The 23,029-nt window shown below is 43.1% G+C and overlaps 1 protein-coding gene across 1 annotated transcript in view; it reads left to right on the forward strand.

Annotated features, from left to right (window-relative positions):
* The window catches only part of LCP1 (lymphocyte cytosolic protein 1), a 55,475-nt gene extending 34,401 nt beyond the window's left edge, over positions 1–21,074 (forward strand). Inside the window, exons 10-16 of the mRNA XM_059996258.1 lie at positions 606–801; positions 2,854–2,932; positions 3,511–3,625; positions 4,865–4,998; positions 12,797–12,920; positions 16,191–16,315; positions 19,263–21,074. Of these exons, the coding sequence (XP_059852241.1) occupies positions 606–801; positions 2,854–2,932; positions 3,511–3,625; positions 4,865–4,998; positions 12,797–12,920; positions 16,191–16,315; positions 19,263–19,395 (906 nt within the window). The 3' untranslated portion in view covers positions 19,396–21,074. The remainder of the gene's footprint in view (positions 1–605; positions 802–2,853; positions 2,933–3,510; positions 3,626–4,864; positions 4,999–12,796; positions 12,921–16,190; positions 16,316–19,262) is intronic.
* The last annotated feature ends 1,955 nt before the right edge of the window (positions 21,075–23,029 follow it).

Consider the following 23,029-nt stretch of genomic DNA (forward strand, 5'->3'; position numbering starts at 1 on the left):
ATTAAGGGAGTGATCCTCAATCTGAAGTCTGCAGAAGCCAAATAGATATTATATATTTATTGATGACACTGTGTAGCTTAAATTTATTTTGTCTGAACTGCAAGTACACCAACTCAGTGTGGGAAAGGCGGTTAAACCAATCAGAAGTTCTTGTTGGCAGATGTAAATAGCTTTGATGAACTGAAAATAGGAATATAATTTATTATTTAATAAATGAACATTTTTCATGAGGTCTATGCAAGAAGATAATAAAAAGGAAACCTAATGGTTGAAAATAATTAAGATGAACTTAAATGACAAAACTGTAGAATCTACTGAATCTCTTTAAAGACAAGACAACCAACTATTCATCTGAAATGGTTCCATTCTGTACAAAGATGGAAGGACTTGATTACTTAACTTCTGAGATTCCTTTTACTTGTGACTTTCTGATTTTGGTTCAGGCAAATACAAGTGATAATTTGCTGTTTTAAGTGTCTATCTGAGGTTGAATACTAAGGGTTTCAGTAAGATTCCCATCTCTTTTTCATATTATTATCCATGTCTACTTTGTGCCTAGAGAGGCTTTGACCCAGCCTTGAGACGTCCGTCCTTTTTCATTGCAGGAGAAGGATGACATCCAGAGGGCAGAATGCATGTTGCAGCAGGCGGAGAGGCTGGGCTGCCGGCAGTTTGTCACAGCTACAGATGTTGTCCGAGGGAACCCCAAGTTGAACTTGGCTTTTATTGCCAACCTCTTTAACAGATACCCTGCCCTGCACAAACCAGAGAACCAGGACATCGACTGGGGGGCCCTTGAAGGTAACTGGAAATTGGTTGCTTAAATGTTCGGAAAAGCGGTCACAATTCTAATTCAAGGGCAATTCAAAATCACCTCCTACGCAAACATAAGCCCCTCACATGGAAGATTTGCAAACAGGTCCTCAATTCTCTGGTACATAACAAAGAGAATAAATAGATGAATCAAGTCAGTTACAGACAAACAGGAATAATCAAATACCATTATATCACATCCATTATACATAGGCTTCATCCATCATCAGAATTAAATGTTTTAGGGAAGACAATGCATTTAATTATCAGATGAAATAAATCCTGAGTTCCAAAAACCTCATTTATGTACTTAATGGACTGAGTGTTAATTCCTAGAGGCAAGAAATTGCAGCCACGCATCATTTAAAAATGATGTTTAACTTATGTTAAGAGATGCTCACTGAAATTTTTGTTTTGCTTCTTTGATTTGGATAATGGGGGCCACAAAATAAGATTTTGAGGCAGAATCCATGACCGTTACATTTAGGAGGTTAAAGCCCTAAGACTGGACCAAAAAATCACACAGCTTTAGTCAAGTTCTAATAGGTGATAGTGCCAGAGATGTTTTTCTTTTTTTCATCGTGAATTGTCCCGATATTGAGACAGAAAATCAATACAAAAGTAATAATAAATGAATGTCACCAAAGGAAGAAAATCCAGATTTAAAGAATTGGTTGATCCTTTTCTGCAGTGCTTTACTGTAGCTGGAAGTGCAAAATCAATCTGTGTTCCAACGCTGCTGCATTTGTATGATTTGATAAACAGTGGTCAGAGGTCTGTGCCTTCTGTTGACTACCAAATATGTATGTCAAGCCCTCTAATCACCCGTTTCTAGCTGCCTCTAGATCATCCAGATTTGGGTCCATCGCTATCGCTTGAAATTCAGCATATACAAGACAGAATTGATCATTTCCCCTTCCCGCATTGCCTCTCTACCCCCTGCCCCCATTCCATCTACTCTCCTTTAGAAATTCTCCGTTTCCATTAATCATACCATTTTTTTCTTCAGTTACCAAAACTCTGGGTTCCACTTTGATATCTTCCTCTCCTTCCCGCCAAAATCTCTTGAATCAACAAATACTAATAATTCTTCCCCCAGAATGACCTTTAGATTGTTATTTTTCCTTTCGGCTCTTCCGGACTCTTATTAAATCATACACCAACTATTTCACTAGGTCTTAGGGGCCTACTCCTCCATCCATCAAGCACTTGAATGTGCCCACGTGCTGGTGTCAAACACTATCCCCTCTGTGTGTTTAATTTAAATGCATATTGCCTTTCAGTAATTCTGCACACTGCTGCCGAGCACATCACAGTGCTGCTTTCGTTACATCTCCGCCTTGCTCAAGAATTTATCATAGCGATAAAAAAAAGAACCCATGATGACTGTCATTGTCGATAACATATCAACCAAAATCTGCTACCTGGCATCCAAAGATGCGTGATTCTGGTTCCAGCCACTAGACAGCCTTGTCTCTGTGGCCTCTACAACACAGATCCCTGAAAAATCAGTTCCTAACGGTTTTAACGCTCCCTTTGTGTTCGTATTTACACAATCTCCTACTTCCACTCCTTACTTATCCCCCCAGATCCTCTCCTCTTTCCTCTTTAGTATCCAGATTTTACTAACCCTCTAAGGTAAAGCTCAGATTGCGCTCCCTCCAAATTTAGCCCATAAAATTCTCTCCTTTATCTCAACTCGAATATAAATATCTACCTCATATTTTAGCCCTCCAGCTTGCATGATCCCTCTTTGATGCCTAAAATACTTGTTTTTCCAGAAAGAATGCAAGCCTTTGAGGGACAGCCCTGAAGAGTTTCCCCACACAGGATCTTGCGCACCACTCATAGATGCTCTAGAGATACTCATTGAATTGAAGTGGAAAAAAAAATTAACACAGAATAGCAACCCTCATCCAAATCCATTAGGGTTTTTTTTTCTACTTTCAGTGTTTATTACAGCTTCTTTAGTTAAACTTTGATCATAAAAAAGGCATATTTTCTAGGTACGTGAAAGATAACTGGTCTTCATTCATTTAGGTGAGACAAGAGAAGAGCGGACATTTAGGAACTGGATGAACTCCTTGGGTGTAAGCCCTCGAGTCAATCATTTGTACAGGTAAGCATATTGGAAGACTCTTCCCTAATATGAGGTACCAAGACCTGGAAAGATCCCCAAGATTTCAAATACCACTGTGGTGTGCAATTCTCTTTACAAAGTGTGTGCACCTCAGTGAGAAGGGGGAAATGCCACGTTGAGCAGCAGATGTGAAGAAACTCACTTCCATACACCAACCTTGCTGTGTATTTAGTACAAAAATCATAACCCAGCAGCCAAAGGACAAATGGAATCCCTGTTGTAAACCCAAGATCTGCTCAGAAGCAGGCCAAACAGTAAATGTTCAGTTTGTGGCTGTGTCTCCTATGCCATTTGTTAGAGCCGTATTTCTTTTTCTGGAGGCTGCGTGTTTCTGCTGAAGGGGCAAAGGTGGTCACACCTGGGGGAGACCTCCAGTCAATTCCCTCCCTTTCTCTGAGTCGAGGTTTCTTCACCTCTAAAGATGGAGCTACTGATGCCAGTGTTGCCAATTGCTGGGAATGTTCCTTGAGCTAATATATAAGGAATTGCCTGGCCCGCCGCAGGAGCTTCATAAATGCTGAGTATCTGAGAATTCTTTTGTGTTTGTTTTTGTTCAGTGACTTATCAGATGCCCTGGTCATCTTCCAGCTCTATGAAAAGATTAGAGTCCCTGTTGATTGGAACAGAGTAAACAAGCCACCATACCCCAAGCTGGGGGGCAATATGAAGAAGGTAAACAATGACTCTTTTTTTTTTTGGTTGCGTTGGGTCTTCGTTGCCGCATGTGGGCTTTCTCTAGTTGCATCGAGTAGGGGCTACTCTTAATTGCGTTGCGCAGGCTTCTCATTGCAGTGGTTTCTCTTGTTGCGGAGCTCGGGCTTTAGGTGCATGGGCTTCAGTAGTTGTGGCACATGGGCTCAGTAGTTGTGGCTCGCGGGCTCTAGAGCACAGGCTCAGTAGTTGTGGCACACAGGCTTAGCTGCTCCGCGGCATGTGGCATCTTCCAGACCAGGGCTCAAACTTGTGTCCCCTGCATTGGCAGGCGGATTCTTAACCACTGCGCCACCAGGGAAATCCCAAACAATGACTCTTCTAATGTTCTGGTAGGCAGTTGAAGTCATAAGCCTGCAAGAGTACCTTGTGAATACTTTATCAGGAGGCCAGACTTAGATAACTGTTTATCCATGGATTAAATTAGAGTACTGCAATCAGAAACCTGAATGGTTTTATTAAAGTGAGTTCATTATTTCAGTTGATTACTTAGTTATAATTCCATGTTGGATGTCTTTAAACTTTATGATGTAAAAATTCTAATTAAGATAATTAGAGCAAGCAGAGCTGCAGGGTTGCTTTTGCCCCAGCAAGATCATCATTCTAATTTTCTAAAGAATCGAAGCCTTGTACTAACAGTTTGACTTGTACAAATAGTACGTCTAGTGTCAACGTAATGGGAACACATTGTTTTGTAAAAGCAGCCACGGGGTTGGCACGAACATTTCCCACCATTTCTCATGCCTGTGACCCAATGATGCATGCGTCACAGCCACAGGAATACCTGTCCCACATGTCGGTCTACCGTGTGCGTGTAGGATGGAGAATTCAGATATTCTATGTCAATCTCTATGAATTCAGCTATTTTAGGAACATTATAGACAGGTCACTTAGTACGGCTGTCTAGTTCTGTAGTGTGATGTAGCCATGAAAATGTTCATCATCATAATTCATTTTGGTTTTGCCCTTAAAGTACACTATGAATATGTTTTTGGTGGGAGTGAGGGGTTCCATTGAAGAAAAGACAGAAAATCATTTGACTAACTTAGCATCCTAGAATTGCAGAACCAGGCGAGGCTGGAGAGATCAATCAATCTCACCTTATTGTTTCATTTCGTGTCTTTATTATCTTATTTTCTCGGGTATTTATCATCATCGAGATGCTGACATTAGATTGTTTCCCTTCCCGCTCATTAACAGCTTGAGAACTGTAACTATGCAGTGGAACTGGGGAAGAATCAAGCAAAATTTTCCCTGGTGGGCATTGGGGGCCAAGATCTCAATGAAGGAAACCGCACCCTGACATTGGCCTTGGTTTGGCAGTTAATGAGAAGGTAATGCAACCCGGGGGAATGACATTTTATTGAATGTATTCTTCATCTAGAAAAATACTTGCAAATTTCAGAGTTGTGATTTAATTTGATAAAACAATATTTTAAGCTAAACTTAAAACCAAAGGAATGTTGGCAGAGCAGTCCTGCTTTATTTTTTTCTTCCATTCAGTTCTGACAGTTCTGTTTCAGGTACTTTGAAACTCTGTTATTAGGTTCGTCAGTGTTTTAGATTGTTATGTTCTCTTAATGAATCACCCTTTTTCATTATGGAGTGACCCTGTTTATGCCTGGTAATATTCTTTTCTCTAAAACCTATTTTTCCTGATATTAATACAGCCAGTCCTGCTCCTTCTCGATTAGTTTAGCGTGGCACATTTTTTTTCCATCCTTTAACTTTTAACTGATTTGTGTAAATACAGTCACTTATGTTTTAAAGGGGCTTTCAGAATAAGGGGGGAAATATGCTATATTTACCTACCTATCTGTCATTTCAGGTTCTCTTCTTCCCATGGTGTAGATCCAGATTTCGATCTGATATCATTTGCCTTCTACTTGAAATATTTCTAGCAGTGCGCCATCTGTTGGCGAGGAATTATTTCAGCTTCTGTCTGTCTGAGAATATCTTTATTATATTTTCATTTTTGAAAGGTATTTTATCTGAGTGTACAATTCTAGGTTGATAGTTTTTTCTTTCGCTATTTTGAAGATGTATTCACTCTCTTCTAGCTTGCATCATTTCCAATGATAATCTGTTGTCATTCCTGTCTTTGTTCCTCTGTATGTAATATGTCTTTTTTCCTCTGGCTTCTTTTAAGATTTTCTCTTTATCACTCATTTGAAGTAATTTGGTTATGATGTGCTTTGGTGTTTCTTGTGCTTGACATTTCTTGAGCTTCTTGAATCTGTGGGCTTACAGTTTTCACCAAATTTGGAAAAATCTTGGCCTTTATTTCTTCAAATATGACTCCTGTACCCACCCTCTAGTTTTTTGGGAACTCCAGGTACACATTTATTTGGTCATGTGAAGTTGTCCCAAAATTCACTGATGCTCAAATCATCTTTTTCCTTTATATTTCTTTTTTTCCTCTCTCTCTTTCATTTGGGATCATTTCTATTGCCTTGTCTTAAATTCACCACTCCCTTCTACAATGTCTACCATTAATTCCATTTGGTGTATACTTTTTTATCTCCGACATAATAGTTTTCGTGTATAGAAATTTGATGTGGGTCTTTTTGACATCTCCTCTACGTCTTTCCATAACACGCTTGAACATATAGAATATAATTGTAATAACTGTTATTTCTGGGTCTGTTTCTATTAACTGATTTTTGTCTTCATTATGGGTCATACTTTTCTACTTCTTTGCATGCCTACTGATTTTTCATAGTATGTGAGGCACTGTGAATTTTACCTTGCTGTGTGCTAGATATTTCTGTATTCCTTTAAATATTCTTGACTTTTGTCCTGGGATGCAGTTAAGTTACTTAAGTACAATTTGATCCTTTGGGGGCTTACTTAAAATCTTAATTAATCTCGAGCTAATTTTGTCTCTCAATATTGAGATAATCTCTTCTGAGTACTTTACTTGATGCTCCATATATCATGAGATTTTTCCACTCTGCCTGGTAGGGACCAAATTTATGCCAGCCCCTGTGTGAACTCCAAGCATTGTTCTGCCCATTCATTTCTGAAAGTTCTTTTCCCAGCCTCTGGTAATTTCCTCACATGAATGCTCCAAGTAGCACTCAGCTGAACCCTTGAGGCAAACCCTCTGAAGATCGCGGGAGCTTTCTTTCTAGATGACTGTCCTCTCCAGGCAGCTCTCTTCTCCCTGTTATTCTGCCCCACACATTCTAGCGCCCTGGCTTCCTTAAGTTCTCAACCCTGTCCGCTTGGCTCAGGGTCACTGTCATGCTGTTTGAGTTCTCTCTCCCTGCACTGCAGCCTGGAAACTCTCCATGCAATAATCTGGGACAATCCTAGGGTTTACCACATTTGTTTCCCTTCTCTCGGGGACCACTGTTTTGTGCTTCCTGTTGCCCAATGTCTGAACATCGTTTCATAGTTTTTCACTGTGCTTTATGTGTTTAAGGCAGAAAGGTAAACTGGTCCCTGTTATTCCGTCATGACCAAAAGCAGAATTTCCTGCTACTTCCTTAACAGAGAACTTTAGATACCTTTTCGAGTCAAACATAAAATTGATTAATGTGAGAGCTATGTGGCCATATTATTTAAGCAATAGTAGAATATAATAAGATATACAAATAGAAAATAAATGGTGAGAAAAGTAAACAATTTTGGGTACAAAAGCATGAGCCTGGGAAGAAGTCTAGACAGCAAATCTGTAAGCATGAACTGGTTTACTTTTACATGCTTTGCTCTTTCCCCCTTTACTGATAGCTCTGACCAGGCAGAAGTCTTCCATTCCTTAATTAGAACCTATGTTAGTGTGACTTAATTCATTTTTCTACCTGGAAGGAAGCCCGAGAAACCATATGTCACATTACATTATGTCTAACAAGGTAATGGCAGAGACAAGGGTTTGTCCCTAAGCACTGCCGCTTTATTCCCAGGCCACTGTCTGCAGATCGTAATATTTATAATGGTCCTTGGAGTAATCATGTCAGTGTCTCCAGGTGATGTCGGGTGATCAGAAATGATCATAATCAATTTAACTACCTGATTTACATTTGCTTTATCAAGTATGATGCTCCATTACTCCTTTCTCAACTGGGATCTGTTTAATGATTGAAGGCAGATGTCATAAGGCTTCTCTGGCACAGAAAACTCCAGAGCTAAAGAAACTTTAGCCTCTATTTCACTGCATGTATCTAGAACATCACTGAAAGTTCCTAAGGGCTGTTCTCACCGGTGTATTTGTAGAAACGATTTCTGAACTACTCTCTATTTTCTTTCACGTGTGTTTTTAGTTCTTAACAGACTGGCTTTTGGTACTGATTGCTTTAAAAACCAAAGCAAAAGTCTTTTTAGTTGCAACAGTTACATTGACTCATGGGTTTGAAGATGAAATTATCTTTGATATTTTCTATTTTAGTGACTTTAAAAGGAAAATCAGGGGGGCTTCCCTGGTGGCGCAGTGGTTGAGAGTCTGCCTGTGGCTGCAGGGGAGGCGGGTTCGTGTCCCGGTCCGGGAAGATCCCACACGCCGCGGAGCGGCTGGGCCCGTGAGCCATGGCCGCTGAGCCTGCGCGTCCGGAGCCTGTGCTCCGCAACGGGAGAGGCCACAACAGTGAGAGGCCCACGTACTGCAAAAAAAAAAAAAAAAAAAAAAGAAAAGAAAACTCAGGCCAACTCTATTCTATTTTGAATTTCATAATATCTGAAAATCACTTTGTAATATGATCTTCGTTCTGGAAGTTTTATAAAAATGTGACCCAACATCATAGTTTAAGGCTAGTATATATATGATAAGGGCTAGTTTGCTGCTGTGTCTCTACCTGGTAAATAAGTCATATTTCTCATGTGTCTTTACTCTATAAGAATTGTGCCTATAAGAAAATGGACAGAGAAATACATTACTGTGAAAGGTGATGAAATGACTGACAATTATGTAAATGCCACCAGAAGGATATTTTTTTTTCTCTGTATGCCACACATGAACAGATCTAATAAATTTAGAGCCAGTTCTAGCTGGAATTTGTTTCATTGGGTTTCACAGATGTGCTAATTTGGTCATTTATCTGGACAATAAATGGCATGTCATTTTTCCCTCTAAAAACAAATGAAAGCTTAAACCTCCCTTTCCCCTTCAGTAGCCTGGAAATCATTCTCAGATTGGAAAGGTGGCAAATTGCACGTGTCTAAGTTTGGAGACAAAAGCCTGAGGCAAGCAGGCTGCCAGCAGACAGCCACAATAGTCAGACTCCAACAGATGAATCGAGAGTCTGAGGCAGGCCACGGAGGGAATTCTCCCCAGATCAAACAGGCTGTGGACGGTGAGTTGGGGATAGGTCCCTGAAAAACAAAACACTGAGGTATGTCCCTCTGGGTCACACGTTAAAGAAATAACACAAGTGTTTGATGGCAGGAAATCACACAAGTCATAATCACAGCTTCTCCAGCCCCACACCCCACCCATCGCCTGCTGTTGGATGAGGCCCTGGCTTAAGCTGGAGCTCACGGGGCCATTTCATTTTGACAGAGGGCTTCTCCGCACTGCGTGGTGTGCAAACACCAGAGATACTGGGATCTTGTCTGCAGGGTTCCATTTAATAATAGCACAGTCCCCCCAAAACATGTTTCACGATAAGGAACGATTATCTCACAAGGAAAATCCTAGGAAGACACAAACCAAATTGATTTTTGTTTTCAATTTTGAATCTACATTTGGTGCTTGGTGGACTTTCTAGACTGGAGTCTCCAACCTAAATTTTTGCCTTTATTCCCTTTGTTTTTCTGATGTCCTTACAAGCAGGTGTCTGATTCCTTTTAAACCTCCACATCTCCCTTGAGGTGGCAGAAGGACGACTCTGTGCTCCCTAGCGCTGTGTGCCACCATGAGGGGCTATTCTCAGAGCCCTGAATGCAGTCAGCTGCCTCCAGGATGTTCTGTGTCTAAGTTTCCCTGTCCCTTTGTGGCCTTTTATATTTGCATGAATAGACTTTTGTATAAAGGTGAGCTTCTCCTCTGCACCATTTTCTTCCCTCACTCAAGGAGTGGCTTGAAAGCACTGCTCCTGTCCACTGGAGAGAGTCAACAAAGCAGCCTGGGCCTCCTGGCAAAGGGAAGTGAGAGTTTGGTCCTGAGATGAGTGAGGCTGCTGGAAGATTAAACCTAGTCTGTTTCTCAGGTTATTTATGGACGTGACCTGATGAAACAAACACTAACCCACCATCTCTTAATGAGCGGACTAGGCAGAAATGCTTACATGGTATAGTAAATGCTGGTAACTTAATGCACATGCTGTTAGGAAACAAGCCGGTTATGACATAAATGATATGATCAAACCTCAGGCCTTTTTCCAAACTAGTAATATTTTGAAAATCTAACTGGAACTTATCCCATTTGTACTTGTTATTCCTTAGAATTTTGGTCCCATCTCTGGGCCCAGACTAAGCATTTCCCATCTTGACTTTCTCCTTGCTTTTCCTGGGAGAAAATCATTCTGTTCGTTTCATCTACGACTCTACTCTTTCACTTGCTAGATGCCCAGTATGTACTGGGTACTCTGCTGACCCGTGAAAGCACTGAGATGAATATGGTCTATGGACTCTGTCCAAGGGCACAAGGTAGGCAGAGAGACATGCACATCAACTCCATGAAAAGCTCTGGGAAACAGGTTGGAAGCAAGTGTAGCAATAATGATTAATATACTGCATGGGTCAGAAAAATGATGCTTGAACTGGGACTTGTTCTCAGGATTAGAAATTCACTAGAGAGGAAGGACATCCAAGGCAGAGCGTGCATCTGAGTCATGGAAGCAGGAGGCAGGAGGATGCATGGTGCGGTCGGTGAGCTGCTGATGGTTCTGTGCAGCTGGGAGAGCATGAGTGTGTGTGACCATAAAGCCTTGAAGAAGGAGGGGAAGGAGGAAATGAGAGAGGCACTGACAAGGGACACTCAGGTCAAATTGCGAGAGGACTCGTGTGCCATTCTAAGGAATTTGATCTGTGTTCTTTGGGCCTCGGAGAGTCACTTTAAATGACATGACCGGAACAGTAGTTTAGAAAAGGCAGAATGAAGAGGAACCAGCTGATGTGAGGGAGTCGGGGGAGGTGTCATTGAGAGGACTTGGATGCCGGATTGGTCCGCACGATTTTACTGTTTTGATAAGGAAAAGTTGCAGAAACCCTCTTCCTCCCCATCGACAATGATAGGAAAGCACTTTCACCTGAAGGAAGCAGGGCATTGCTCCTGTTTCCGAGATTACACTTGGAAACCATTGTGGAAGAACTGTGTTTAGCGCGGAAGCCGTAACTGGAGGAAGATATCCGATGGATTATGTAATGAGCAAAACCCTGGGCACCCAAGTGGAGGGTGACCTCATTTAGGGAGGCCCTCAAGACAGGACTCAATGGCACAATACTAGAGTTTCATTTTGGACAACACACACTGAAATTCTAGTCTTTCGTGGGTAATTTGACTCTCCCCCCGTACAAGACTGAACCGTGAGGCCAGCAGACCTGCCCACCTGCCCTACTGCTTGGCTCTCTCCCTGTGTTTACCCTTTGAGAGAGATTAGCTTGGGGAATGCTGAGTCTTCTCTGCTCCATGGAATTTTTTTTTTTTTTTTTTTTGCGGTACACGGGCCTCTCACTGTTGTGGCCTCTCCCGTTGCGGAGCACAGGCTCCGGACGCGCAGGCTCAGCGGCCATGGCTCACGGGCCCAGCCGCTCCGCGGCATATGGGATCTTCCCGGACCGGGGCACGAACCTGTGTCCCCTGCATCGGCAGGCAGACTCTCAACCACTGCGCCACCAGGGAAGCCCTGCTCCATGGAATTTTAAGAGCTTGAAGCATCTTCTTAATGTTTCCCCTGCACAACCCACTTCTCATAACAGTATGTATCTAAGGCAATTCTTACCCTCAAACTAGAGACTAACTAGAGATTACTGTGTATTCCCAATATTTCTACTTCTGTGATACACAGAGGAAACTCTTTTATATTTTTTCTTTATTATGTTGGCTGCCTGGGCTTTGAAGTATAGCTATTTACAATGTTGTGTTAATTTCTGCTGTACAGCAAAGTGATTCAGTTATATATATATATATATATATATACATATATATATTCTTTTTCATATTCTTTTCCATTATGGTTTATCACAGGATATTGACTATAGTTCCCTGTGCTATACAGTAGGACCTTGTTGTTTATCCATTCTATTATAATAGTTTGCATCTCCTAACCCCAAACTCCCAATCCATCCCTCGGTCACCCTCTTCCCCCTTGGCAACCACAAGTCTGTTCTCTATGTCTGAGAGTCTGTTTCTGTTTCATAGACACATTCATTTGTGTCATATTTTAGATTCCACATATAAGTGGTATCATATGATATTTGTCTTTGTCTGACTTACTTCACTTAGTATGATAATCTCTAAGTCCATCCGTGTCGCTGCAAATGGCATTATTTCATTCTTTCTATGGCTGAGTCATATTCCGTTGTATATATGTGCCACATCTTCTTTATCCATTCGTCTGTCGATGGACACTTAGGTTGCTTCCATGCCTTGACTAATGTGAATAGTGCTGCTATGAACATTGGGGTACTTGTAGCTTTTTGAACTATAGTTTTTTCCGGATGTAAGTGCTTGGGCTTTTCTAACGTTGAATTGTTCCTTGATTTTCGTAGTTCCTTTAAGAAAAGCATCACTGGTTCAAATCCTTTATTTCATTTTCCTTTCCCTGCTTCTCTTCTGCTTTCTCTCTGTACAAGGACAGTGGTATTCGCTCTGCACCTGACTCTAAGTATAAAGTTCTATTTTGTTATTCTAAAAGGAACTAGTGTCATTACATATTCTTTTTTCCTCAGATGTAATGGTGTTCATGCCATCTTCTGAGACAGGAAAAAAAAAAACTTTTCTATGCTGGCGACTCTCTGTGAATAGTGAATTCTTTTTTAAAACATTTTTATTGGAGTATAGTTGATTTAAAATGTTGTGTTACTTTCTGCTGTACAGCAAAGTGAATCACTTATACACTTACCTACATCCACTCTTTTTTAGATTATTTTCCCATATAGGTCATCACAGAGTATTGAATAAAGTTCTCTGTGCTCTACAATAGTGAATTCTTTAGCGACTTTTCTCCAGAAATCATTCTTGATTTTGTTCAGGTACACACTGAATATTCTTGAAGAACTTGGAGGTGGGCAGAAGGTCAACGATGACACTATTGTCCACTGGGTGAATGAAACATTGAAGGAAGCGGAGAAAAGTTCATCCATCTCTAGTTTCAAGGTAACGTGCGTGTCTCCTGCTCGCGGCCATTATGCTTATCTTTATCGCTTCCACTCTGTTTTCAAGACTGACCTTCAGTGTGAGGTCTCTGAGGCTCCCCCTCCCGTTTTGATTTTGCTTGAATGACCCATTATTGTTTTGACGTTCATAGGCCATTTCATTGACAGATTTCTTGTCGTTTTCTCCCATAATAATTAATTTAAAAAACCCGATCATGTTTTACACGGGATTTTAGATGTTTTTCTTCCAAAGTAATGTAACATATAATGTTTTTTAAATGTGCATAGCTCCACGGCTCAGATTGTTAACATAATGAGGGTGAAATGTAAAATGCTAAGAGATCTCCCATGGGATGTTTTTTTTTTTTCCTGAGAAAAAAGCAGTAGTTTACTTGTATCCAAATCCCATTTTTATTAATAACAGTATGACATTTTATTACATTTCTTCACTCATGTTTTATACATTAGCCGGATCCTTCCTCAAGGGCCCTGTGTACTTGATCGACAGTATAATGTCTGCGTCATATCTTAACTACATTTTCCTGGCTTAAAGGTCAGGGTGGCTGAGAGGGACCCCCTTCAGAGGGCGGGTGAGGCAGTTCATCATGCTATCAATCCTTTCCCTCAAAATCAAGAGAAAAAATGAAAATCTCTCCCCTCCCAGAAAGGGCAGAAGGTATGTCTGTAGGCTGGGCTCTACCAGGAGTGCCCAGTCCCTGTGAGCTCAGCACAGGAATTGGCCAGCTCTGTCCTCCTTCTACTTACCATCCGTTTGGTCTGGAGGTCGAAGTGGAGGCTGGTGACAGATGTGAGCAAGTCCTTCCAGAAGGAGATTTGGGAAGGCGGTGGCGCACAGTACAGTAGAGCGGTGCTCCCACGATGGAGCGTGGTCTCAGTACTAGGGGCTCCTTGTTTGTCACAGGGGGGCTCCTCATCTTCTCTTCACAGACATGATGAAGACAGCTTTACCATTTTCCTGATGTTTTTCTCTTTTTGGCTGCTTTGGGCGGCATGCGGGATCTTAGTTCCCCGACCCGGGATCCCACCCGCGGCCCCTGCAGTGGAAGCGTGAAGTCTTAACCACTGAAGCACCAGGGCAGTCCCACCATTTTCCTGATTTTATAGTGAGGAAACTGGGGGCTCATCTAACTCCTGAGGTTGCAGCTAGTAATTGCAGGTGGTGTCCATCAGGGAGGGGAAAGCACCTTTCACCTGCGAGGTGAGGTTATAGAGTGGAGGGTATCTATAGGTCACTTGACCATGGCTATGAAGTGAATAGCCCCGGGCATGCGTCTCTCTGTAAAACAGTTGCCACTTTACAGGAATGCATCCCATTTCCTTACCCAGCAGCTTCCGGGGTGATCCTGTGGGGATTCACTCTTGGGAATGTTTGGCAATTTTTTTGCTTCTTGTGATGCTCTGGGCTAATTTTCTCCTGTCTTCCCGCTGAGTCATTGCAGAATTGATTAGGTCAAAAGGACCACAGAAGGAAAATGTCAGATTAGCCCCACACTGCTTTTAAGTGAAACCCTTCAAAAACCGAGCACAGCGCACTCCGATTAACCATTGCAGAAACAGTCCTGGGCCCTCCTCACCTATGAACGCTGCCAGCTGCTGGCCATCTCGCTGCCTGTCAGTCCACCAAGACTGTGGGAAGGAAGTGGGAAAGAAGGTGAAACTCAAATCTCTGCATTTTGTTTCCGTTGTGCTTCTTTACCAAAAAGTTCTATGGAGATAGAAGCTCAGGCTAATGGTGGAAATTAGATTACGATTATATGTATATTGGTCTTAATTTTGTGGTAGTTCTTACATAACCCAGAAAATAAATAAAAATGGACCCGTTCTATCTTTTAAAATAGTATTCTACCTCTACAGAGGGCCAGTGCTGGAGACCTAGCACCTTGCAGGGGTCCTGTGTCTTGCTTCTTTGTTAGAATTGGTTCTGATTTGGACCCGCAAGGTATGAGGTGTTTGAACTTGACTATGCTCAGATGGTGACACACAGTTGCCTCGGCACGTCTATACTCACAGGTGCAGAGTTTTGTGCATTTACACCTTAAAAGCATCCACAGGGAGTTCCCTGGTGGCGCAGTGGTTAAGAATCTGCCTGCCAACACGGGGGACACAGGTTCGATCCCTGGTCTGGGAAGTTCCCACATGCCGCGGAGCAGCTAAGCCCGTGAGCCACAACTACTGAGCCTGCGCTCTAGAGCCCGTGAGCCACAGCTACTGAGCCCGTGAGCCACAACTACTGAGCCTGCGTGCCTGGAGCCCGTGCTCCGCAACAAGAGAAGCCACCACAATGAGAAACCAGCGCACCACAACGAAGAGTAGCCCCCGCTCGCTGCAACTAGAGAAAGCCTGCGCACAGCAACGAAGACCCAACGCCGCCAAAAAAATAAATAAATAATGTTCCTTTTTTAAAAAAGTCAGGTAGAACCTTTAAAAAAAAAAAAAAAGCATTCACAGCTTTGCGTGTGTCCATCAAACTGTTTACAGACGCCAAAGAAAGAGCCCAAGATTTTAAGTCAGAATACCTGGGTTCAGATCCCAGCCCCACCACTTATTAGCAAGCCACTTAACCTCAGAAACTCCCTTTGCTTGCTGTAAATTAAGATTAGATGCCTCCGTCCAAGGCTTGTGGCAATAAGTGAGATAACCTATAAAAAGTGCTGAGCAAACTGTGAGACACCAATGGATATTAGTTGCAGTCATTGCATTTGATCACATAATTGCTGTCACTGTCTACCTGGACCTATGGACCCTTTTCTTTCCCTAAGGTCCCCAGGAAAGGAGCATTCACTGAATCCCATCCAGCTGAGCCCGCATCACTCTCCCTGCGTGTCACCTCTGGGATGTCCCCTGAAAATGAATCGGGGTTCCTCTTAATGTCTTTAGTCTCTCTTTTCTGGTGGTTTCTTTTTCAAATCATCCCTTCCTCTACTAATAACCAATACTTGAATGAAACATACTATATATCAACCTCTCTGCTTTTCTCTAGTTGCTCTAACTTCCTTCCATTCACTATTTGGGAATGACTCCCTGCCTGTTGGCAGACAATGGATTTCCCCCACTTAGTGAACCACCAGGAAGCTACTAGTGATGCCGCTACAGAAATGACGACTGGTTTGAAACACCATGTGCGACACTGTGGCATTTCCCACACCAGGATGTATATATTCGTACTTAAGAGGAAAGCACCACTTACTTTCCTTGAGCCAAATAGAACTTGGGAGCATATTGTTAAAACCCATGCTTTCTCTCTATGCAGGACCCAAAGATTAGTACAAGTCTGCCCGTCCTGGATCTCATTGATGCCATTCAACCAGGTTCCATTAACTATGACCTCCTGAAGACAGAAAGCCTGAACGATGAAGAGAAACTCAACAATGCAAAGTACGTAAATAAACCTGGGGTCAGGGAGGAAAGGATGAGCCGGCATCTGGGGAGCTGTGAACTCCAGTGCCTGTGCCTTCGTGCAAACACTTCTAGGTTCACTGTTGATGCTTTTTCTTCTCATGACGTACTGTGTCCCATCATCATTATTTTCAATACTGGGCAATAGCAGTTTAAGGCTCCAGGTGTTAGAGGGAACGAGACAAAAACGATTGATAACAATTGAAACCATTGAAATTGAAAACAGTTGACTTCTGATTGATAAGCAAGCCTGTAATTTCATAAAACCAATTTCCTAATCATAATCTATGGGAGGCTTCCTGAATAGAGTTTGTACACGGTGAGTGCAAATATAAACATTCTATTTGTGAATATCTGTGGATGTGCCTGGGCAGGGGTGGGGTTCAAGACCAGAGTCTTCACCAGCTTAAGAGCAACTGCTGTTTGCTTTACTTGTAGGATGAGGGTCAGCAGAGCCCAAATTTGGTCTGTTGTCAGCTTTTATACATCAGGTTTTATTTACATAGTTTCTATAGCTCTTTCCTGGATACAGTAGCAGAGTTGAAATAGTTGTGACAAAGCCCACAGAGTCTGAAATATTTGCTATCTGGTCTTTATGGAAAGCTTGCCTTCCTAGAGAGAGAGGCGCCTTTCTCAGAGCAGGCTGTATTAGTTCCTAGGTCTGTCATAACAAAATACCCCAGACGAGGTGACTTCAAAAAACAGAAATTTCTTCTCTCACTGTTCTGGAGGCTGGAAGTCCAAGATCAAGGTGTCGGCAGGGTTGGTTCCTCCTGAGGGCCTGGATGGAGAATGTGTCCCACGCCTCCCTCATCCTTGGGCTTATAGATGCACCACTCCAATCTCCAACCCTGTCTTCACACGGCCTTCCCTGTGTCTCTGTGACTTCACGTACTGTCTTCTCTGTGTGTGTGTATGTCTGTGTCTCTTCTCCCTCTCTGTTATAAGGACATCAGTCATACTGGATTAGGGCTCCAACCTACCCCAGCATGACCTCATCTGAACTAGCTATACCTTAAATAACACTTTTTCCAAATAGCATCACCATCTGAGGTACCAGGGGTTAGGTCTTCTGCATATGTTTCGTGGGGGGCCGTATTCAACCCATAACACAAGTCCAGGGTTAACGAATGACTAGTGCCCAGCAGCCCTGCTATGTATCTAACCCCAGCAGCGCCCTTCTCTCTGTGCCCAGTTTGGGAAAGTGGGGACGTGCGTTCCTGGTATGCTGACGTCTAGCACAATCTAATGGAGAGAAGGGAAATAATTCAACAGCAGTTACACTAGAGTGTGAGGGATGGTACGGAAGGAGGACCCCAGGGTGCTGTGGAGGGGACAGGAAGCTCTACCAAATAATCTAAGCTGGGATGGATTGAAAGGACAAGTAAGAAGGAGCTGGATCAGGTGAAAGAGCTAGGAAGACTATTCCAGCAGAGGGAAGAACATGGATGAAGACGCAGAAATTAAAAAAAAAAAAAAAAAAAAAAAAAAGACCTTGAACCTATAGATGTTCAAGAGGGATGTGATTAAGTTTAAGGAACTCGCCCAAGGTTTTACAATTATCAAGTGGTTCAACTGAAATTCAAAGTCTGACCTGAGAGCCCAGGCCCCTAAGCACTGTCCTGTGAGGGCAAAAGGTACAAAATTACTTGGAAAAATGGGTAAAAAGAATTCTATAGAGTCCTAACGGCGGCTATGGTGGCAGGATTGGGCATGGTTTGTTTGGTGTCTGAAGCTCTATTTTCTAACCTTTTCATAATTTTTCCTCTATTTTATAATGGGAAAATTAATTTTATTTCATTAATAATTAATATAGAGGAAGTGATTGAGAGATGGACAAAGAGAAAAAACGGGGTTGCTCTGGCCCCATGCTCTTAAATTAATTTGATCAATAAAGTAAGAGTAAAGTCATTTCAGGAGAGCAAAGGGAGTAGTGGGGCTTTGGGTGGAATGGAGAATCTCTGGAGTAGCCACTGCAAGAAGTGACTAGATAATGAGGAGAAGAAAAGAACTGCCAGGTAATAGTGTGGGCTCATTTGAAAATAGACTGCAGCTAATAAAAATTATCTTCATATAACTATAAACAGAGCAAAACTATTCTGCTACAGCTATGGTAATCTTATGTGAAAAATGTGTAATATAAAACTCTGGTTAGGGGCTTCCCTGGTGGCGCAGTGGTTGAGTGTCCGCCTGCCGATGCAGGGGACGCGGGTTCGTGCCCCGGTCCGGGAAGATCCCGTATGCCGCGGAGCGGCTGGGCCCGTGAGCCATGGCCGCTGAGCCTGTGCGTCTGGAGCCTGTGCTCCGCAACGGGAGAGGCCACAACAGTGAGAGGCCCGCGTACTGCAAAAAAAAAAAACCAAACAACTCTGGTTATCCTACTATTATAGTATCATAAATAAATACACATACATGTAGGCGAGGATTAGAATGGAACAAGGAAGAAAGGACTTGATGGGTAAGGTCGAGGTATTACAGATGCATTTCCCCTTTTTCTGCCTTGTAAAAACGTTTCTGTAGTTGAAATGGTGTCTGCAGACTTTCCCTAGCACACCCTCTTGTTCAGTTCTATGACATTTTCTGCACTGTACAGCCCAAGCGAATAAGCATGCTGTAGGCACCAAAAGTGGTGCTAGCTAGGAAGCTCTGTAAGGACAAATAATAAATTTGGTCATTATCACGAGGCTGGACAGCAAGTCTGATGGAGTCAGGAGCTTTGTCAGGCCAGCATCTGCCCTCGAATCTCAGGAGGAACCCAGTGATTGGCTCCAGCCATACCAGGAATGAGCTCTGTCTAGCAGCTAGTTTATAGTGCAGAGTAGAGAGTATATAGTATAGATTATATAGAATGACTATAACTATGATCCTCAGGGGTCCGCTTCATACTTGCTTGGGCTCCCCTCATTCCCCCTCTTTTCTCTTTTAGGTATGCCATCTCTATGGCCCGCAAAATTGGAGCACGAGTATATGCCCTTCCAGAAGACTTGGTGGAAGTGAACCCCAAGATGGTCATGACAGTGTTTGCTTGCCTCATGGGGAAAGGAATGAAGAGGGTGTAAGGCCCAGAGGGCAGGACTGGAGGCGCGCATGCGTTTCTGACTGCTCAGCACTGGGTGCTCCCGGGAAACACGGGGACAAGTCAAACCATTCCGAAGTTTTCAACTTGGTGACGTTATACAAGGTTCCAAAAATCACGTGTATCTGATCAGCCAAGTAGCCTTCGTGTATTTAACAAAAAGTGCTTTATTCTTTGCAAAAGACCCAGTCTCTTACAAAGTTTTTTTTATGATTGAATTGATTGCTTTGAAAATCTAGAGACAAAAAGAACTTATTTTCCAGGCACCCTTTCTGCTTTTGCCATTATAGCCAAGCATAGAAGCTGTATGTAGTGTTGTTAACTTTAACATAATCTTTCGAACCAGCTTAAATCGGCTGCTTTCTTGTTTAGGGTGAGAACCAGGTGGGGAGAATCATCAGACCAGCCCTAAAACTGGCTTCTGGAGGCCAGCGTTTGATCTGTTACGAGCCTCCTTCGTGTAGCCCTTCTGCACTCTGTCTCCCTGTGACTCTGCCGTCCACTCTGTCAGAACTCTGCCTTCTCTGTGGCCGACCTCTGCTGGCCATCCTTCTCTTGGGGCCATTTGGATCATCTGACAAATCAGGCTGTTGGGATCTCCAAGGGTCTCTGGTAACCTGAAGACCCAAGACTCATCATCAGAGCCTTTTCTCAGAACTAGGGTCCCAAATGTCATCAGATTTTATTTTTTCAGCCAATAGGAAGCCCTCTGTTTTTAACCCTACGATTTGGGCTCTGACCAGATCTAACATCTTGAACACTGTGCCTTCAAATAGATTCTTACTTAACTCTTGGTGGAAGGTTCTATCCAAGGAGGGTGTCATTGAGCAGCAAGACACTAGGGGGCAGTGCAGAGCCATAAAAAAAAGCATCTGTTCTTGGGTGCTGCCTCTCCGTGTATTTAGCTCTGTGTGTTAGATCTAGTATGGCTGGATATCTGGTGACTGGGAACCACCTTGCTCTGATTTCATTTGCTCTTAGATCATAGTGCACGTGATTACTGCCAGGCCATAGGACCGATGTTTACTTTTTTGGTACCCTCAAGTTCCCAGGGGCCATATGTGCCAATGACCGGTTACCCGGACCTCACCCCCATACGCCAACACACACACACACACACTCACATACACACATACCTAGCCAGGTGTCAAGCTGGGTAAGAACTGGCTGCATTGCTTTGCAAAGAGCTAATGACTGGATAGTTAAAGAATTCCAAAATAAAACCAGAGGAACAGTGTGAATTTGAGCAGCTCTAATAGACTATGCAATTTCCTTGAAAACTTACCAAAGGCTAAATAGCAACAGAGCACTGGGCACCAACACTAGACCCCCTCTATGGTGGTGGAAGGGCTCGTCAATGAGGTATCTTCTTTAGGGGTGGTATGTAGTGGAACTTAGCCATTTTTCAAAGCAATTGAAATGCATCTCCCCAGATCTGCTCCTTGGCAGTGGGCTCAGGAAGCCGACATGGGGCTTCTCCCAGCCCATAACCTGTGTTTCTGCTGCATCCAAATGCAAAGTGGTTGGCTTTGTCTTAATCTGCACTTCACCATGTAGCCTCAGACAATTCTCCCCCATCTGCCTCCAGGAAGCATGTTACTGCCTTAAAGGACAATGAAAATGAAGTAATGCTCAAGTTCTCTCCAAATAAAATGTTCCCTGTATTGGATGTCTTCTGAAGGTTTCGTAAGAGTGTACTCTAACTTATTCATTTATTCAGCCAACACGCACTGAGGGCTGAAATGTGTCAGGCACTGCGCACGGTTTTGGGAATACACCGTAAATGAGGCAGGCATTGCGCTCAGCTGATCAGGAAAGGCTGAGGATAAACAACTCCACTGACAGCTGTGATGAGCGATTGACGCGGGCAGGGTGAGACAGGCTTACAACAGAGGAAGCCGTCTAAAGAGAAATATTTTAGCTGAAAGCTGAAGAGTAAGTTGGAGGGGGTTGGACAAAAAGCAGGCCAGAATGAAAGGTTTAAGACACAAATTCTCAGACACACATTGAACCCAGTCATGGGCAAAAGCCAGACTTGGGAATTGGTGCGAAACGGTTTCTAGAATGATTCGAGGAGGAATCTTTAGGGCTGGCGGTGCCTGGGGTTTCCTCTCTAGCCTGTCTGGGCCTCACTTTGGCCGGCACGGGGTGGGAGGCAAGGCGTCTGCTGAGGAATTCTGCTGCAGCCGGCCCCCGCGGGTGGGCTGCTGGGACAGAAAAGCATCTGTTTGGCAGGGTCACATCCTGCGCTGCACAGATGTCACTCGCCCACACAGCTGCTAGGAAGCTGGGCTTTTATGCTTAAGCTGTGCATCCTGGCTTCACCAGCAGCAGCTCTTTGGAGACGGCTCTTTCCTGGCCTGACATTCCTACAGCTCCTACACTTAGGAGGTAGCGGCCTGCCCTACATATCAAGAGGTTACCAATATTAAGTGTGTTTTTGTGTGTATAAGACTGCACTGATAGGTCCTGACCAGAAAGACTGAACAGGTACAGGAAAGCAGAATACTATCAAGGGAAGAAAACTAAGACTCTTGGAGAACGAGAAGGCTAAAGGAATACAGCCATCTGAACACGATAATTTTTCTAAATTTAAAAGTTTATTGTTACATTTTAGCCCATCCAAGTATGACGTCAGAAAGTAAAATTGTACCAAAGGGTCCACAGTGGGAAGCAGGCCACCTTCCCACCCCCGTGTCTAGTGATGTGCTTTGAAGCCAGCTCGTATTGGCTCCAACTGGCTCCGATGTTAAACCATTGTTATCTTGAAATTGGCCATGGTGGGCGTATTTACAGCATAGAAATAATCAGACTCTACAAATAGGGGTTTTTATCCCCAGAGATCTGGTTTACCAACCCACCACTACCTCTGTCCTGAAACCTCAGTTCCCCTCCTCGTCAGCGACCACTGTTACCAATTTCTTTTGTATCTTTCTAGAAATAGTCTATGCACATGTTACACACACACACACACACACGCCCCTTTTTATTGCAAATATTAGCATACCATACACATCATTCTGCATCTCATTTTCTTCACACCAAACCTTGGAGACTGTTCCACGTTGCCAAATATAGACCTGCCTCAATCTTTTCAACAGGTGCACAGTATTCTGTTGAATGGACGTGCCAACCTGTATTTAACCAGTGGCCTATCAATGGGTGTTTAGGTTGTTTCAATCCTTTGCTACAGCAGATAAAGCCACAGTGAATATTATGTCCACTTCTTGTGCTCAGAATGTTCATTTTAATGTAACAGGTACTTAAGTTGCTGCTCTAGCAAAGGTATTAAACACTGTAGCGTCACACATCAATCCTCCTCTGAAGTTTCCTTGAAGGATTTGACAAAGAGCCCTGAGCTGGGATGGGCCCTTGAGCCCCTCCCATCTTCTCCAATTCACATCTAAAGTATGTTAATCCAGTGGGGGGATAATGTGCACATGCAAAATGTACTCAAAAGCAGAATGTGATAAATGCTTTAACAAATTTGTAAAGTATGGGAGCTCGGGGGAAAGAGTAATTCTGAAGGAAGGATTAGCAACATTTTGCAGAAGATCTGAGCCCCGACTAATGAGAAGTGGGCAGGCACCGTGCCTCACCGTGTTGATGTCTCCAGC

This window comes from Delphinus delphis, chromosome 18, assembly GCF_949987515.2.
Source record: "Delphinus delphis chromosome 18, mDelDel1.2, whole genome shotgun sequence".
Classification (NCBI taxonomy): Eukaryota; Metazoa; Chordata; class Mammalia; order Artiodactyla; family Delphinidae; genus Delphinus; species Delphinus delphis.